Source organism: Protopterus annectens, chromosome 12.part0 (genome assembly GCF_019279795.1).
Source record: "Protopterus annectens isolate FY-2018-M chromosome 12.part0, PAN1.0, whole genome shotgun sequence".
NCBI lineage: Eukaryota > Metazoa > Chordata > Ceratodontiformes > Protopteridae > Protopterus > Protopterus annectens.
The window spans coordinates 1,165,779,190-1,165,800,315 of NC_056746.1; the positions used below are offsets into that span (position 1 = coordinate 1,165,779,190).

Here is a 21,126-nt window from a genome sequence, read left to right on the forward strand (position 1 = left end):
TATACAGCAGTTTCACTCATGAGTGGATTAATTTTGCACAGTGGTGGCAGTTTCCATGAAATATCTACATTTAGACACAAGGAACAGAAAGGTCAATAAGAATGCTTTAGGTGTACACTAACCTGTTTGGGTTCAACAACAACATCTGTTAACTGAAGCTTATCCAATACAGGCAGAGGGAAGCCTTTTTCTAGACGAGCTGTAATTAAAAATGCATAATATTACATATACACATATTTCTGCATACTGAACTGTAATTTTCTCATTTACTTAGAATTAATTTACAGGAATGCTGGTGGGTGGGATGGGGGGATAGGGTTATCAGCACTATTTCCTGGATATGAGGTCTCTTCAATATGTTAACTTTGAATGTTAGTAGTGGATTTTGGAGATTACAAGAAAGATTATCACAAATCTTGCTTAATCTGATAACTGTGTCTGCAACATGTCATATTGTCAATGAAATGTGGCCTAGTGAGTAAAAGGAGGAAATGCAAGTTCGGAAGTACAATAGGAGTTGTTAGGGGAAGGCTTAAGGTCATTACCTGACAGTCCTAAAGAGCACAGGCTTTGATGCAAGCTCATCCCCAGCATCTTTGAGGAGAAATTATATTTAATGAGTTTAGCCTCTGTTAAACATATAACCTGAAGAAAGGGTAACAACAAAAATGGGGGAAAAAGAAAAACGTATCTGTAAACAACATCAGAAATGTGTAAAAAAATGTTGAAAATGTGTATAAAACACACACACACACACACACACACACACACACACACATGTGCGTGAGCACACACACACACACACACACACACACACACACACACACACACACACACACACGTGCGTGAACACGTGAACACACACACACACACACACACACACACACACACACACACGTGCGTGATAACTCACACACACACGCACACACACACACACACACACACACACACACACACACACACACACACACACACACACATACATATTTCATACAGAGCCTGTACTTGGCCTTTACATATGCATAAAGAGAGCAATAGGTACCCATCCATATGCAAGTAACATGATTAGGAATTTGCATGGGTCTGTGAATCTTTCCACTTACCATTAACTTGAGGGAGTATAACAAATGAGACATAGACTTTCACAGCACTTTCCAGTAATTTTGCCTAATAAAAGAAAAAACAAAACAGAAAAAATTTTTCCAGTATATTTATTTGCAAAATGCTTCTAGCATCTTATAATTAAGCAACAACATATCTCTTCATTTTACTTTTATGAAATGACTTTATCAGTTGTAGGGTTTATGACATGATGGTTTAAATAAGCTTTATCAACTCACAGTGAACTGCAAAATCTGTGACCTCAGAGTTGGTAGTTTTGCCATGTCAAAGCCATAATTTTTGCAGCCCAATAAACAATGTTTTTTTTCTGTGAAAACCCTGACTAGCAAGATCTCCTCTTGTGATTCATTTTTCCACATTTTTTGTGTTTGTGTGTGCGTGTGTGTGTGTTTCTGCCTGTGTCCATGCATACATGTGATTTTCTTGTAATGCTGCTAAGAAGGGAAAGACCATCACCTTTGTAAAGGTTGCATCAGTGAATAAAGTTCAGTATTTGTAAGAGGGGTTGTAATGATGATTGTAGACATAAAGATAAAACATCAGAAAGTGTGTACCCCTTCTTTCTGTGTACCTTAGTTTTGAAACAGTAGGCAGCAGTTTCAGTGAAAGGTCTCATTATATGCCTCATGTCAGACCAGTTAGTTTCTCTCCTGTCTGTGATATTCACATCTGCACTGCCACCAAGCCCTGGTCCTTAATTACTCACAGTCAATTATGGATTAAGAATGCCTCTTCAGTGACGTCAAAGAAAAAAGTCACATATTCTCTGGACACTTTATTCTCTTGCATTTGTTGTCCTCAGCAATGGTTATCCTACATGTGGTCAGTAACTGACTGGTCAAGCTTAATATCCCTGCTCTCATTTCTCTGAGGGTACCTTTCACCAAATGAATTTTCTCTTATTTTATTTTACAGTGAGAGCACAGTGCATGCGGCTAACATTTTCACCCCTGTGGGGTGTTTCTTTTTTCCTCATGGTGGCGCAATTGTAGAGTTAAAATATTGAAGTAAAAGGCTATTGAGGTGCAGAAGATGTGAGTTGTATTTTCACTGTGTAGGATTGGTCAGATTATTCTGAATCCTTTTGGGTCAGTGAGTTTGCATTTGTTGGGTTGAGAGTCAACATCTAATGGTATATTCTCTAACAGAGGTGTACACAGCCATGTCTTGGTCACTGGAGTGACAGCAGCACTGCTTCAGGATACAGGCGACTTATATTAAAGGATCTGTGACATCTGTCTGCATCTTAGAATTTTCAACTTTCTACAGCATTCAGTTTTCTACTTGCAGACAATTCTTACTACCTGTAGAAGAATGTATCTCCAGTTAAACACCAAAAGGCTAAATTATACTAACTGCTAAGACAAATAGATTTGTGCTAAACCTTTAAGTTTTTTTTCCATTTCTCCCAAGTGAGACGTGTTATAGAGACTTGGAGGGTGGGGCATAAGGAACACAACTCCCTGCATGGGAGCATAGAAGGTTTTGTCCTTTATAAAAAAGCAAATTAATTTGAATCTGGTTGTATTGGCTTTACCTCTCAACATCTTTGCTCAAGAATTTTGGACAAAGCCAGAAATAATAGGGTGGCAAAAGCTTCAAATCAGGGATATGTTAAATATCACTCTAATTCACCTAACTTAGTAGAACAACATATTTTCCATCAACATGCCTTTTCTGAATAATAATAAATATGAAACTGTAATATTTATTATTATTATTGACGAACTGCAATCCTCGGCAATTTACTAGAAAATTAACATTTTATAAAGGATATCTCAAAAGTATGAGGCAAAATCACAGACATTCAGCAAAATCAGAGACGGTTGAAAGGTATGATGGTGCAATTCAACTGAAAGAGTTTTGACTGAGTGTTCCATACTTTCTTTAGCAAGCCGGGTGTTTTTTTCTCAGTGCCCATTTTGCCACAGAGATGGCTTATTATAATTGACCACTGCAAAAGAGATGTGATAAAAAGAACATTTTTCTTTATTGTGGTTTCCAGATAAAGTTGCAGCATTAACGTACAGACTATAATATCACAAGTCCCAGGTAACATACAGACTGTAATATCACAAGTCCCAGGTAACATACTGACTATAATATCACAAGTCCCAGGTAACATACAGACTATAATATCACAAGTCCCAGGTAACATACAGACTATAATATCACAAGTCACAGGTAACGTACAGACTATAATATCACAAGTCCCAGGTAACATACAGACTATAATATCACAAGTCCCAGGTAACATACAGACTATAATATCACAAGTCCCAGGTAACATACAGACTATAATATCACAAGTCCCAGGTAACATACAGACTATAATATCACAAGTCCCAGGTAACATACAGACTATAATATCACAAGTCCCAGGTAACATACAGACTATAATATCACAAGTCCCAGGTAACATACAGACTATAATATCACAAGTCCCAGGTAACGTACTGACTATAATATCACAAGTCCCAGGTAACATACAGGCTATAATATCACAAGTCCCAGGTAACATACAGACTATAATATCACAAGTCCCAGGTAACATACAGACTATAATATCACAAGTCCCAGGTAACATACAGACTATAATATCACAAGTCCCAGGTAACATACAGACTATAATATCACAAGTCCCAGGTAACGTACAGACTATAATATCACAAGTCCCAGGTAACGTACAGACTATAATATCACAAGTCCCAGGTAACATACAAACTATAATATCACAAGTCCCAGGTAACGTACAGACTATAATATCACAAGTCCCAGGTAACATACAGACTATAATATCACAAGTCCCAGGTAAGGTACAGACTATAATATCACAAGTCCCAGGTAACATACAGACTATAATATCACAAGTCCCAGGTAACATACAGACTATAATATCACAAGTCCCAGGTAACGTACAGACTATAATATCACAAGTCCCAGGTAACATACAGACTATAATATCACAAGTCCCAGGTAACATACAGACTATAATATCACAAGTCCCAGGTAACATACAGACTATAATATCACAAGTCCCAGGTAACATACAGATTATAATATCACAAGTCCCAGGTAACATACAGACTATAATATCACAAGTCCCAGGTAACGTACAGACTATAATATCACAAGTCCCAGGTAACATACAGACTATAATATCACAAGTCCCAGGTAACATACAGACTATAATATCACAAGTCCCAGGTAACGTACAGACTATAATATCACAAGTCCCAGGTAACGTACAGACTATAATATCACAAGTCCCAGGTAACATACAGACTATAATATCACAAGTCCCAGGTAACATACAGACTATAATATCACAAGTCCCAGGTAACGTACAGACTATAATATCACAAGTCCCAGGTAACATACAGACTATAATATCACAAGTCCCAGGTAACATACAGACTATAATATCACAAGTCCCAGGTAACATACAGACTATAATATCACAAGTCCCAGGTAACATACAGACTATAATATCACAAGTCCCAGGTAACATACAGACTATAATATCACAAGTCCCAGGTAACGTACAGACTATAATATCACAAGTCCCAGGTAACGTACAGACTATAATATCACAAGTCCCAGGTAACGTACAGACTATAATATCACAAGTCCCAGGTAACATACAGACTATAATATCACAAGTCCCAGGTAACGTACAGACTATAATATCACAAGTCCCAGGTAACGTACAGACTATAATATCACAAGTCCCAGGTAACATACAGACTATAATATCACAAGTCCCAGGTAACATACAGACTATAATATCACAAGTCCCAGGTAACATACAGACTATAATATCACAAGTCCCAGGTAACATACAGACTATAATATCACAAGTCCCAGGTAACATACAGACTATAATATCACAAGTCCCAGGTAACATACAGACTATAATATCACAAGTCCCAGGTAACATACAGACTATAATATCACAAGTCCCAGGTAACATACAGACTATAATATCACAAGTCCCAGGTAACATACAGACTATAATATCACAAGTCCCAGGTAACATACAGACTATAATATCACAAGTCCCAGGTAACATACAGACTATAATATCACAAGTCCCAGGTAACATACAGACTATAATATCACAAGTCCCAGGTAACATACAGACTATAATATCACAAGTCCCAGGTAACATACAGACTATAATATCACAAGTCCCAGGTAACATACAGACTATAATATCACAAGTCCCAGGTAACGTACAGACTATAATATCACAAGTCCCAGGTAACATACAGACTATAATATCACAAGTCCCAGGTAACATACAGACTATAATATCACAAGTCCCAGGTAACATACAGACTATAATATCACAAGTCCCAGGTAACATACAGACTATAATATCACAAGTCCCAGGTAACATACAGACTATAATATCACAAGTCCCAGGTAACATACAGACTATAATATCACAAGTCCCAGGTAACATACAGACTATAATATCACAAGTCCCAGGTAACATACAGACTATAATATCACAAGTCCCAGGTAACATACAGACTATAATATCACAAGTCCCAGGTAACATACAGACTATAATATCACAAGTCCCAGGTAACATACAGACTATAATATCACAAGTCCCAGGTAACGTACAGACTATAATATCACAAGTCCCAGGTAACGTGCAGACTATAATATCACAAGTCCCAGGTAACATACAGACTATAATATCACAAGTCCCAGGTAACATACAGACTATAATATCACAAGTCCCAGGTAACATACAGACTATAATATCACAAGTCCCAGGTAACATACAGACTATAATATCACAAGTCCCAGGTAACGTACAGACTATAATATCACAAGTCCCAGGTAACGTACAGACTATAATATCACAAGTCCCAGGTAACATACAGACTATAATATCACAAGTCCCAGGTAACATACAGACTATAATATCACAAGTCCCAGGTAACATACAGACTATAATATCACAAGTCCCAGGTAACGTACAGACTATAATATCACAAGTCCCAGGTAACGTACAGACTATAATATCACAAGTCCCAGGTAACGTACAGACTATAAAATCACAAGTCCCAGGTAACGTACAGACTATAATATCACAAGTCCCAGGTAACATACAGACTATAATATCACAAGTCCCAGGTAACATACAGACTATAATATCACAAGTCCCAGGTAACATACAAACTATAATATCACAAGTCCCAGGTAACATACAAACTATAATATCACAAGTCCCAGGTAACGTACAGACTATAATATCACAAGTCCCAGGTAACATACAGACTATAATATCACAAGTCCCAGGTAACATACAGACTATAATATCACAAGTCCCAGGTAACATACAGACTATAATATCACAAGTCCCAGGTAACATACAGACTATAATATCACAAGTCCCAGGTAACATACAGACTATAATATCACAAGTCCCCGGTAACATACAGACTATAATATCACAAGTCCCAGGTAACATACAGACTATAATATCACAAGTCCCAGGTAACATACAGACTATAATATCACAAGTCCCCGGTAACATACAGACTATAATATCACAAGTCCCAGGTAACATACAGACTATAATATCACAAGTCCCAGGTAACATACAGACTATAATATCACAAGTCCCAGGTAACATACAGACTATAATATCACAAGTCCCAGGTAACATACAGACTATAATATCACAAGTCCCGGTAACATACAGACTATAATATCACAAGTCCCAGGTAACATACAGACTATAATATCACAAGTCCCAGGTAACATACAGACTATAATATCACAAGTCCCCGGTAACATACAGACTATAATATCACAAGTCCCAGGTAACATACAGACTATAATATCACAAGTCCCAGGTAACATACAGACTATAATATCACAAGTCCCAGGTAACATACAGACTATAATATCACAAGTCCCAGGTAACATACAGACTATAATATCACAAGTCCCAGGTAACATACAGACTATAATATCACAAGTCCCCGGTAACATACAGACTATAATATCACAAGTCCCAGGTAACATACAGACTATAATATCACAAGTCCCAGGTAACGTACAGACTATAATATCACAAGTCCCAGGTAACATACAGACTATAATATCACAAGTCCCAGGTACAACAAAGCTGGCACTATCACCTGCAGTGTAAAGACTTGTACACTAATGGCTTTTAGCTAGTGTGGATTGAAATAACTACAGAAAACTGAGCCATCTGAGTTTGTTTCTGGGCCTATGCCTGCATGCATGCACCCAGGTGCATGCACGTGTGTGTTAAAAAAGACATGTATTGTTTGTGTCTGGAAGACTGTAAATGTATTATCAGGCAGGAGTTTCTGTGGTCTGGAGTGATTAGCAAGTCAGAGAAAGTAGACCGCATGCAGAAGATACACTGGCAAGCAGAAAAATGAAGTAAATACTAAATAAGGCATTTTGATTTTGTAGTTACTACTTGTTTAGGTTTATGATGTTTCTCACTACAGTGCAAATAGTATACTCCATTCTGTGTGGCTCCCGTTATTGCTCTACGTGCAGTTTTTACAGGTTTCGCTTGTATGTTCTGCAGTAAACTATAAATAAAGGAATGACCCAGCATGAGAAAATATGAAAAGCTGTAGCCGGGCTGGCAGCCAACTGCCTTTTGAAGTCCAAAGAGCAGCGTAATGTCTTGTTTTTTTGGGCTGCCTGCCAGCTCCCTTCTCCTGAGATTTCATGCCTTCCTTTCTCCTTTTCCCACTCATTCCTCAGTTAAATACATGAAAACAAGGTAAAGTTGGATAGTCATGAAAATCACAAAATCAGTGAGGCTGTAACCTGCATTGCTAAGGAAAAACACCCAAGGCAAATTAAGCATTCATTTTTGTTTGTTCTACCCTAGCAGCTGTTATTCATCCATATCCAGTACATCAGCTTTTGTCATTCTGTATTCAAGAATTTTTTATACTGTTTTGGACTATTGCTTTAGTTAGACAATAAGTTGCAAATCTGGTGAACTAAAATACTTTCTGGAAATACGTTATGCCTAGCATGCTGGCAGCTGAAACATTCCTTCTGATGTTCTTTTTGTATTTTTTGAAAACAAAAAAAAATGTTGAGTACATTGTTTTCCTTTATCAAATACAAAGAGTGAAGTAATTAAATATTACTAGTAATGACAGATAGTGTTAATTGCTGACAAATGAAATGTCAGTTTTATAGATTACATTGCCAAATACCAATTTTCTCTCTCCACATGGGAGTGAAAGGTGGGTTACAGAACAGGACTGTCAACATATCATGAGTTACAGATTTTTATCTGCTATGTCATTTCCTATGATTCCTTCACATCCAAGGCATAAACACTGATATTATTCCACATATTACTGAAGTCTTACACGTATGAGCTTAGATGGTCAGACTAGTCTGTTATTGCCTGTAAATAAAGGCATGACCCAGCATGAGAAAATATGAAAGGCTGTAAACTGCTCTTTCATTCACTCGTTAAACCCAGGCTGTACACCGGTCAACCTCTCTGCATAAAAATCATAGCGCAGGCTTATAAAATCATAGCAGAAGATCAAAATGAGAAGCATTTTCTTATTTTTCAGACCAGATGTTTATATTCTACATTTCATATAGTAAGCATGTCTGTTATTGTTAAGTGGCATCAATCCTCAATGATTTGCCAGAAAACCACTCAGCAAAAAATAACAGACAAAAATCTGAATATTCTGTGAAAATCTAGACAGTTGAGAGGTACTCTGTCCCGCACAACTTTGGATCTCATCAATGACTTACTGTGTAATTCTGACTAAGGTAATACATTCCTGGGCCCAGTCATATTCTCTGTATGGTAAAATTTCCTCATGCCCTTGTTATTGCTGTGACTCATGTCCTGTCTCCCTTCCCTTTCATACCTCTTTAGTTACACCTGTACAACTTGCTCTCAAATAAAATAGTATGTCCAGGTCATATATCCTTTCCCTTCTAATCAATACATGTTCTCACCTCTATATTTGTATTAGTCCCTTAATTCCTCCATATCCTTTATCATTTCGATAATTCTGAGCGACATACTTTCTACCATCCTAATTTCCCTCTGTCTGTATGGCCTTCGTAACTGCAGCCAGTGCCCTAGATGCCGCTTTACCAGCGGCCTGCAAAATGTAAGCATGAAAGTGGCATCACAGGAATCCGATCATCATGTCATGCTACCCCACATCTGACTGACCAGCACCACCGCCACTTCATATTGCATAACATGATGCAGCATAGAAGTGTTTATTAACCTCGCATCCTTTTTCCTCATGTGACCTACCACCAAGACTGTATGACGTCTGTGGCCTCCCCCCTCCCAAAATACATAACCATAAATATTTTTGACATTATATCCCAGATGCTACCTATGTGAACACACTTCTAGCTAGTGTGGCCTCCTTGGAAATCCTTCAGATAATCTGATAGGTATCCCCTAACAACCACAAATGCCTTTTAATCAGACAGCTACTTTCTGGGGGATTATCTTAAAATATGAAAAAATGATGTTGAGCACCCTACAAGTGTAGTCATGTTAAATGATAAAACAAGAATGGTAAGGTGGTGTTGTTGGTGATCATCAGTCCAGTATTCTAATTTTTCTACTGAGCTCATCTTCTTGAAGTCCATATAAATGATATTCAGAGTTCCTCTTTTATTTTATTTATTTATTTATGCTTTGTTGATTGGGTTAGTCCCCCAGGCCAGCGACCTCTTTTCAGGTGAGATTCAAAATGACACTCATACTGAAGACGGCAAAATTGGCCAGGGCACTGGAGAACTACCCCTTCTCTTTTCTAACACAAGAAGGTACCAGAGGACTGATTCTGCATCAAAAAGATGAAACCAAAGAAAGGAGAAGTTCAAGACGTCTGGAGGCCTCTGCTCATTCAGAGATAGTGGATTCAAATAATGAAATGGCCATATTTACATTGATTGAGGGTGGTCTTGATGAAACTGTATTGGTAAGGATGCCAGAAGAGGTGGAACCAGATGATGGAAGTGTGTTGTCCTGGGCTAAGGAGTGGAGCAAATGCATATTACTCCAAGTAAAAGGCAAACACAGTAGGTAAAGGACGGTCTAACAAGACAAGTAAAAAAATGCATAAAAATAGAAAGACTGACCAACACTGCAAAATAAAAGACTTTAATGACAATAAAATACAGTAAGCACTTTCACTCCACAGGATGCTTCTTCAGACCATAACTTATGCTGTTAAAACATATAAAAACAGATGTTAATTAAACTAATGATTCAAAGCATGTGACTTCAGTACAGGTTTTAAAGAGACAGTATCATTAAGTCTAGAACCCCTAGAGGCTCGCAGTTCTAATATCCACCTCAGTTCGAAACATTCAGTTTTATTAACATGATCACCCCCTCTCAAACCAAAGTTCAACATTTCTAAGACAAAAAATATAAAAAAAGAATGTAGTCCTATGAAACTGCTGAGTTTATACATCCTGATTCTGGTTGTACTTTCAAACTGAATTTTTATGTTGCTTGTATGAGTACTGATTTAATATATTTGAAACAATGTTGTGTATGATCATGTTTTTATATAGGGAAGACAAATCATACTTCGAGAGAATGAATTTTAGAGGATGTACATATCAGAAGGTTGAAGTCATCTAATGACTTATCTAAAACATGTTGGTAGTTTTAGAGAGGTACTCTCTTTCTATTTTTATACAAATGCAGATTACCCCCCATAGGAACTATTTCAGATGGGGAGAGTATTGACAGGGGAGTGGATGGTAAAGGTAGACAAGTGTGTAGCAAATACTTCAGTCCCTGATGCAGTAACACAAGACCAAGAAGAAATGGGGATGTTAGTTTAAGTTCTTATGCTTCAGTTATTAAGGAAAACATAGTGGTGAGCCGAGTAAGAAAATATTCAATGATAAGGATAAAAATAAAAAATACATCTCAGCTGACACATATTTTGTTTGGACAACCGAGTGGAGACATTTAGGGTTACAAATACATGATATCTCTTCATTAATACATTTACAATTAATGGAAAGGTTTTGTGAATTATCATTGCTAGAACGATTTATGTATGAAACCAAAAAAACACAAAAAAGTTATCCTTGAAACGGCTACATACTTTCTTGTGGTAGACTGCACTTAAGGAGAATAATTTGTGTTCAGTTCAGAACAAATGAAATCCGAGAAAAAGAAATGAGATATTTTTTTTCAGTGTTGTGAGAGAAGATTGTTATTGTTGAAATGTATGTGAATGAATGACGATTATGGACTGGGGGTTAGGATCTGGAGGTTGGGGGATTATCTTAAAATATGAAAAAACGATGTTGAGCACCTTATAGGTGTAGTCATGTTAAATGATAAAACAAGAATTGCAAGGTGGTGCTAGTGATCAATATCTCGTGGATAACGGTTATAAACACAGATATGAACAATGTGGGGAAAGGATCATTCGGAAAAAAATTCGAAAATGTATGTACACAATGAATGCAAGAGGGGAATTTGTCTTTCAGTTGTACTGCTGTTGTGGAACTAGAGGGACAGGCTGAACTGCAAACTGTTTATAATGAAAAGGAAGGCGGGAATTTACAGGATACAATAAATGTTGAACAGCTGGGGAAAGTGATGAATGGAATTCACTAAAGTAAAATGCAGCAAGCTATACAAGCTATGAATGTTGAAGGAATTGCTATGAAGCATAGGTTGGAACTGCTGGATAACTAGGGAAGTGAGGGTGAAGAAAGTGTATCGCAGGGGGAAAGAAAGAAAGCAACAATTAAGTAGGAGGAAGAGTTCAATATGGGCTATGACGTGGGACAGGAAACGAAGTTTGAAGGAGGGATAACATGAATGGAATGGGAAAGGATGCTTTTCTTCATGTCCTTTCTGTAAACGAGGTTGGGAGATTTTTTTCATTTTGCAATCTTGCAAGGGTGTAAGAGAAGATATAATTTGATATAAAATGTATGAGGGAGCAGGACAGAAGTCAGTTTGAGCGAGAATGTCTGGGGAAGGAAGGTTATATGGAGGATGTGGTAAAGAGGAGTGTTCCAGCCCAGCCATTTCAAGTAATAATATACAACGACAGGCATTAGACATTTCTATTTTAGTCAGCGTGAGAATGTTAGTTTTGGAGTTAAAGATATGAGACATGGAAGGGAGATTAGTGACAATCTTACTTATACAAACACAAAAGACAGGGAAAATATATTAGCTCACTTAGGAAAACATGCAGTGATAAACATGTACATACTAATAGTAGGGTAATTTAATTGTAATTTAACAGCAAGATCAAAAAGGTTTCTTAAGAAAATATCAGGTCTAGTTTTGAGGAAGAAGATGAGTATACTTACACGACAGGAGTTTTGAAGTCAGAGATAGATTTTGTTTTCAGAGTACTTGCAAGAAGTGAGATCAGGGCAAAGAGGATAGAATTGTTTGATCATCAGGCAATATGGATAGAGATGGGTGGAAAGGAAAATGTAACTAAGGAAGAGAAGGCTATGAAAAGTTAGACAGGGCTATGTGGACATTAGTAATTAAGAAGACATGGGAAGCCATCTCTGAAAATGGAAGCTTACAGTATCTACAAGACTACAAACACTATTTTGAATCAACATCCTGAAACAAGCACAAGTGCCCCCCCAAAACAAATCTACAAATTCAGTATGATTTATCTGTTTAATTTCAAGTCAGGAATAATTTTCAAGATAAGCTGACAACTTTACATGACCAATACTTACCTAAAGTGACCTCTTACTTAGAAATTGTTTTTTGCGATAGGAATACTCTAGTCTGTTGGTCTTGCCAGTTCCGTTCATCCTCACTTTTCTCTAGCTCACTTTGCTTCCCTACCCTAACCCCAATTTCCACCTACCCTCATTTAATCTACATTTATACTAACCCTAACCCCACCTTCCCCAAACACAACCAATCATACTCGATAACTCCAAACACTAACTCCTACTCCTCTTAGTAACCTATAGTAACTCATATGACTCCCTCAGTCATAATCCCATCTCCTCTTTCCCTAATCGTTTCTATTTACTTCCTCCCTCCACACTACCAATATACAATTTCTAATCAAACCACCTTAAAGTTACAACACATAGCCATATTACCTATCTAATCAACCATTCTATGCTTATCAGTTTCATCTAATTCAGACACATAAACTCATTCTCTCTATCACTTACAGTAAAAACATGTATATCAGTCTTCTTCTAACCACCTCTATTCTCACCCTAGCCCACCTAACAAATTATCATATACCTCTAAACAAAACATTTTCTAATAGTAACCCGAAGACTGGCTATAACAACATTTCAACCACTTCATTAAACTGCAATAAAGAGTCTAAACTCAAAATTACCATTAGAAACAAAACATGGGCTTTATGGCGTTCTTCTAAAGACTCTCAAGATCACATTAAATACAGGCAATCCAGGAACGAAACCAAAAAATCTATTTTACAAGACAAAAAATAATACTACTGTAATTTACAGACAGCAAATCAAAATAACCCTCAGAAGTTTTGGGCAGGTTTAAATAATCTACTACATCCTGGACAAACTTCAACCCCAATCCCTGCTGCTCCTATTGATAAAACCCCTGAAGATGTTTCTGACAGTTTTAACCGATTCTTTACTGAGACAATTCAAGCCCTAGCTAGCCAACTACCTCCCAGCTCCCCTGGCCCTGAAAGTAGCACCCCTAGAAACCTACTTGCATTCAGCATCCAACCAGTCGCCACTTCACTTATCCGTACCTTGATAGAAAAATTAAAACTCACTACATTTTCTGCTGATCAACTCCCTGCCGAGTACCTACAAAAATCAGCTGATGCTATTGCTTACCCTGTCTCAATACTAATCAATCGAACCATAGTAGAAGCTAAAATTCCCACCATCTGGAAAATAGCCTATGTAATCCGACTTCACAAAGGAGGCAGCTCTATGGAATTCTCCAATTATAGGCCAATAGCTATACTCTCTCCACTTGCAAAGATTATGGAAAAATGTATTCATAGATGCTCATCTCCACTCCCATACTCATTCCAGATAAATCAATAATCATTATAGCCATATAGTCATATACATACCCCCAGGAAATTATGTCTGCACAGCTAAAGATATTCTTTCCTGGGCCTCTCATACTACCGCTCATGAATCCCTCATTCTTAGGGATCTAAACATAGATCGGAATCTTATTAACTCTTTCATCCCCACCACTTCTGTTAATCTATATGGCTTCACTCAGCTCATAAACACTCTTATCAGATACAAAAAATCTGATAGCAAGGCCTTTGTTATTGACTGGATGCTGACAAACAAACCATACAACATCTCCAAAAGTAGAACTTTATCCAAACAACTAAGTGACCATTTGCCATCCTTTGGCAATAGGATTAAATATATAAATTGGTATGTAACCTTTAAAAATTCAACACAAATAATTTCATTAAGACATTAGAATAGTACATCTGGAATATACTAAAGTCACTTCCCTTAGACGAAGCAATTTCACGTTTCAACAATGCATTTAATGCCATTTTAAATAAGCATGCCCCCACAAGGAGAAAAACAGTGAAATGAAATCTAGGACCATGGCTTACCAAAGCAACTAGACAGCCAATGAAAGACACAGATAATGCTTGGAAACACTAATATACATCCAAATCTCTGGAAAATCTAGACAATTAAGAAATAAAGCCAAGTTTAGCATAATGCAAGATAGAAGAAATCACTAAATAAATCTATAACAGGCACATCGAAATGATCCCAAACAGTTCTGGACATCCATTCAAAACCTATTTAACTCTGGCCACTGCCCTCAACCAATTCTCTCAGCTGAAATTCCTATAGTCAATATAACTAGCAACTTCAATAACTACTTCCTTCAATCAGTGACCTCAGTCATTAAAGATCAGCCCACTCCAAACCCACAGTTTAGCTACTAATCCATCCCCAGCCCTAACCAATTCTCTTTCAAATCTATCCATACTTCTGCCATAAAAAACACTTGTTTAAGCTAAAAAATACTTGCCTAGCTGCAGACAACCTTCCTCCTAACTACCTAAAAGCAGCATCAGGAGCCATAGCTTACCATATATCTAGCCTAATAAATAGATATGTGTTAGAGTGTCATGTTCTATGCATTTGGAAAAAGTCCTACATAATTCCCTTACACAAAGGCAGACCATCCACAGATTACTCTAATTTTAGGCCAATCGCAATATTGTCCTCTATTTTAAAATTTCTGGAAAAGTGCGTACAGTCCCAAATGCTTAAATATCTAATCAACAAAAATCTTTTTGCACATACCCAACATGGTTTCCTTCCTAAATACAGTACTATCACGGCTCTCCTTAAATTCTTTGACATTATTAATAGAAATAAAGGCAATATTGTTTTCTTCCTTATTTCTTGACCTATCAAAAGCCTTTGATCCCATCTCAGATCAAAAACTACTCCAAAAACTCTCCAACCTAGATCTCTCTCCTTCCTTCTTCCATTGGTTTCATAGCTATTTAGTAAACAGGCAAGAAAAAGTAAAGTGGCAACAGGAATTCTCTTCATTCCTACCAGTTAATGTTGGAGTCCCACAGGGATCCATCTTGGGACCTCTTCTATTTAATCTATTCGTAAATGATGTATACAATGCTACCAGACACACTACTATAATTCAGTATGTAGATGATTCATCTCGAACATACAGAATCTACAAAAGGTAACCCAAGAATCTTTCTTTGCTATTGACTGTTGGTTAAGTAATTCACAACTAGAATCAAACTCCTTATATTTACTCCTAAAACAATAAGAAATAAATGCATTTTCAATATTACCTCATCAAACAATACAATTATTAAAAAAGTGGTCCATATTAAACTCTTAGGAGTCATGATCAACAGTACTACGAAGTTTGATCTCCACTTCCAGACTGCCATTAAAATACTATAGGCGTGACCTTCTCTGTAGGACCAAACCATTCCTTACTGATAGAAAAAGAGAAACCATAGCAACAAGCTACCTCATACCCCCTCTGTTATATTGCTCTGCTCTCTTCACCAAATTAAAGGTCAGCAGCTCAACCATATTGGAAGAATGTTACAATAAAATAGCCAGGTTTGCATTCAGTAATCACTATAATACACATCATTGTTTAGTACTCAGACAGGAACAATGGCTAGTGAAGTGTAGAGCTACCTAATTACCTTTATATTAGTCAGATATCACTGGTCCACAATATCAATACTAGCAAATACCCTACTTTAGCTGACATGCTCCAACAATACCACCTAAAAAGAACTCTTTGCTACAAAGATAAGCTATTGTTTAGTATCACAAAATCACAAAACTCAGCCAGAGACTCACTTCACTCCAGCAGATTAGCAAAACTACAGAATGTTCTCCCAACCACCGTTAAGCAGATAAAAAATCACCAACAATACAAAATGGATCCTTGGATATGTCTAACAAACAACTGGATTTGTAATTATATATCCACTGATTAATAGCCAGTACCCGAATGTCACTTAACCTACTTCTTACTCATGTTTCTCTCTAGCTACTACTTCACATCCTCTCCTCGAATTATGGTTAAATGAGCAAATGAACTGCAATCTTACATTTGCATCCTTAGTAACCTCCCTAACTGCTATGTAAAATGACCTATATGAAGTGTGCTCCTACTTCTGTAACCTCTGCACTTTGACATATGTCCTTTTATAGGCATTTTAATGATGACCTTCATGCAATGAACATATTAAAATGTGTAACTATTATTCATGATGTACTCCAACAACCTCTGTATGTTACTCTCTACTCTCCCCAACCTCTCCTTCTCACAGTCAGCCTGCAACTGGTTCCGCAGCTATCTACACAGATGCCACCAATCAGTAATCTGGGACAATAACCTATCACCTCACCTCCCAGTTACTCCTGAAGTTCCCCAAGGGTGTATCCTTGGCCCTCTGCTATTGTCACTTTTCACTAACAACCTACATACTGCCACCACACAAGCAACTCTTATACAGTATGCAGATGACTCTACTCTCATCTGCTCTGCCCCCACTCTACCAGAACTACAACAAATCGCACAGGAATCATTCTCTTCTGTAGAAAGCTGGCTGTCCAATGCTCAGCTCCTACTCAACCCAAGTAAGACAAAACTTCTCCTGATCCAACCTTCCAAAGCCACCAAAAACACCCCCCCCACTTCAACATTCTCGCCAAAGACAATATCATAATCTCTCCATCAGAACACACAAAATTACTCAGTGTGGAAATAGACAACAAACTTCGATTTGACACCCACATATCTCTCACAATAAAAAAGTTTAGAAGAAAATTGGTGCAGTATATTGAAGCCACCAATTCCTAACCAAGGAAGCTAGAATCTCCATAGCCAATTCCCAGCTAATCTCCACCCGACTCTATGCATCCCCCATACTTACCAACCTTAGACAGACAGACCTACACAAGCTGGATGCTTGTTACAACAAAATTGCTAAATTTGCCACTGGAACCTCCTACCGCAGCCATCATTGTATCTCCCTTAAAGAACTAAACTAGTTAGAACTCCCACAACTCCTTCACTTTAATTAACTCACCCTTGTGCATAAACTTATTAACCACCCCCATAACATCCCTTCCCTTCAAACCCTTCTCCAACCCTTTCACTCCACTAGGCCCCTAAGATCAAGCAACAAAAATCAACTCACTGTTATCAAACCCAGAAACTCAGCAGAAGAAGCCATATTTTCATGTACCATATCTAAACTTTGGAACAATCTTCCACCCTCTATAACTACTCTACCTTCCAGCAGCTTTTTCAAGACTGCACTCAAATTCCACTTAAATATGCACTGGCTTTATCCTTGTTCTAATCCAGACTAACACCCCCACCCTTACCCCCCCACCTAGACTCTTAACCCAACTATACTACCGCCACTACTAACCACAGTCAGAACTAGCTAGTTGTCTTTACTTACTTTAAAATCTTGTCTGACAACTTTGTTATTAATATTATAAACGACAAGAAACTATCTTAACTTGCAACATTTACTGTATATACTGTTGATAATCAGTATCTTGTCATTGTATTAAAGCCATCAACCTGTAATGTTGTTTACTATTGCTGCAACTTTGTATCTCTATTTATCATGTACATGATGTGGAGCTTTCTCTCCAGGCATCTGCTGAAAAAGAACCTGCATCCATTCGGAATTTCCCGGTAAACAAATGTAAATAAATAAATAAATGGTCATATACGCGTCCAAATGTTGATCTACACGTATTGCACATATTGAAATTTGTAACTATTATTCATGATGTACTTCAACAACCTCTGTATGTTCATATAAGTGCCCAAATGTTGACCTACCCGTATTGCACATATTGAAATTTGTAACTATTATTCATGATGGAGCTTTCCTCCCCAGGCCTCCACTGAAAAGGGGTTATGAGCCAGTCAGTCTTCCCTGGTAAGCAAATGTAAAATAAATAAATAAATAAAATAAATAAACATTAATTTAATGAAGGTGAAGAGGCAGAAATTATTTGAAGTTTATGTAGGAATGCAAGAATTTTATGGAAATTGGACTATATAGTGGAAGCCCTACAAGAAAAATAAAGGAAGGTCTGCACAGAAACAGAAAAATAATAGTTTAGATGTGAGAGGAGATGTATAAGGAAGTGATGAATGAGTCTGTTAGAAATAAATAATGTGGGGTGTTTGCAGAAGGAAAAGGCATTGGATAAGCTGAATATGGTTAAGATAAAAGACTTGTTAAAACAAAAGTATATGGATATGGGAAAGGGGGAGGGAGTAGTGCTATGCTTGGGTAGGAAAGTTAATAAAGATAAGGGTTATAGAGTCATTAGAACTAATCAGTAAATCAGGGGATAGAGATAAGAACCCATTGAGAAACATTCTATTGTGGGAGGAGTAGGTGAGGCAGAAGTTTTTTATGAGGAATATGAGACGGGGAGATGAACAGAATAACAAAAGAGCCTGGGAAGTTGTTACAGAAAGATTATAAAGGAACATAGTGTTCTAGGTGAAGATGGGTTAATCTGTATATTCTACAAGTGAAAAGCAGACTTGTTTGAAGGTTTTAAATGAATACTTAATAAATGGAGTAAAAGGTGAAGAATCCTATGTTTGTTTACACAGATTTTTATGGAATAAAGGGGACAGGTCTGATTTTAAAAAATGCAGCCAGCATGTCTTTATAATGCTAGTTACAACATAATGATGAAAGTCTTGCAGAATAGGTTTAATGTAGCTTTGCGGCAGGTGGTAGGCCTACCGCTCAACCTGCAGCCACTGATAATAGGTACAAAGACTACTGAAAAGTAGGCACATCTAGCCAACAATCCAGATACCCAATTAGTGTAAAATCTATATACCAAATGCACTGTACTCTTCCAACTTATAAGTTCATAGGTTTATACTAGGCTAATGGCCACCAGGGTCTTTACAGGCCTAGCCATGTAACCCTGACCCAGTTTTGTCACGGAGTTCCTTGGATGCCTATATGGTGGTATATGTTGGTAAGGAGGTAGCTAAGGGTTATGTGGGGAGGGTGGGTTAGTTTTAGTTGGGGAATAATTTTGCTACTGTCGACCTCTGCACATTAAGGAAATGGAAACAGACCGTGGATAAATTTGCCATTTCCCATCCAATTATCAAGGTTTCATTTGAATAGGGTTAGGGATGAACTCTGTCTCATGTTGATGGGGAGCTTATTCCATAGTGCAAGGATCCTTTGAGACACATATCTGCCTCTGCAGCATGCTATATTGATGCCACAGGCAAAGTTCAGGTCCTTGGATCTAGTATTTCTGGTGCTGTTTGTTTTGGGGATTTGCAAGAGATCCACCAGAACTGGACTTGAGGATGCCTTATATGTCAGGCATAGAGTGCCTCTCAGTAATCTGTAGAAGACTGAGTACAGAGAGAGTGCCTTAAAACGGTCTGAGTAGGACAGGGTATTCTCTTGGTAAGGAACCTTTGAGGGCATTCCAGTTGTTGCCAGTGCCTGGTTAGGTACATGGCAAAGGGGGCATTATACTCACTGATGGCTCTGATAAGGGCTGAGTAAAGTGGTACTATAACTTCCTTGGACCTGGATGCATACTCTTGCTTATGAGTTGGATGACATAGAATAATTTTCTTACTATGAAGCAAAAATGCAAAACTTTCACCAAAGCTTTAGAACTCACTTGTCCTGCTCAAAACAGATCCAGAATAAAAAGCAAAACACCAGGATTTGGAGACGGCTGTAGAATCCAGTATAAAAATCTTTATTCAAGACAAGTGCTTTTGTGGCTAACCCTACTTCTTCAGATGTCTAATACATTTTAAAAACAGTTGTTAGTTTAAATATCCTCTTGAGACACATGATTAAAACCAACCAATACATTGTTCTGGTGTGAACAAGCAAATTTAAAGCAACACCCTACAAATTACATGCCATTAACTGAACTAGAAATCTGAATGTATATGTATACACTTCTAAAAGTCTATTTATAAAGTATCTAGATTCAAATTTCCATAACATTTCAGTTTGCAGTCAAGCATAGAATATATCTGCACATATTTACATTTTCTACTTCTGTTCTCCAAAACACATACAAGCCTGTAACAAGAAGTCAGTAATTTATCATACAAACAACTCCAACTGCAAAATGAAATGTTATGCAAATGTGTATCTAGATACTTTATAAATAGGCTTTTAGAACTGTAAACATATACATTCAGATTTCTAGTTCAGTTAATGGTATGTACCTTGTAGGATGTTGCTTTAAATTTGCTTGTTCACACCAGAACAATGTATTGGTTGATTTTAATCATGTGTCTCAAGAGGATATTTAAACTAAGAGCTTTTTCTAAAATGTATTAGACATCTGAAGAAGTCTGGTTACCCACGAAAGTGCTTATGTCGAATAAAGATTTTTATACTGGATTCT

General features: G+C 37.3%; 1 protein-coding gene across 1 annotated transcript in view; it reads right to left on the minus strand.

Annotated features, from left to right (window-relative positions):
• Positions 1-21,126, minus strand: part of LOC122817051 (bactericidal permeability-increasing protein-like) — a 505,866-nt gene that overhangs the window by 7,548 nt on the left and 477,192 nt on the right. Inside the window, exons 13-14 of the mRNA XM_044090193.1 lie at positions 1,104-1,167; positions 123-199 (exon numbers count right to left, since the gene is read on the minus strand). Coding sequence (XP_043946128.1) covers positions 123-199; positions 1,104-1,167 — 141 coding nt within the window. The remainder of the gene's footprint in view (positions 1-122; positions 200-1,103; positions 1,168-21,126) is intronic.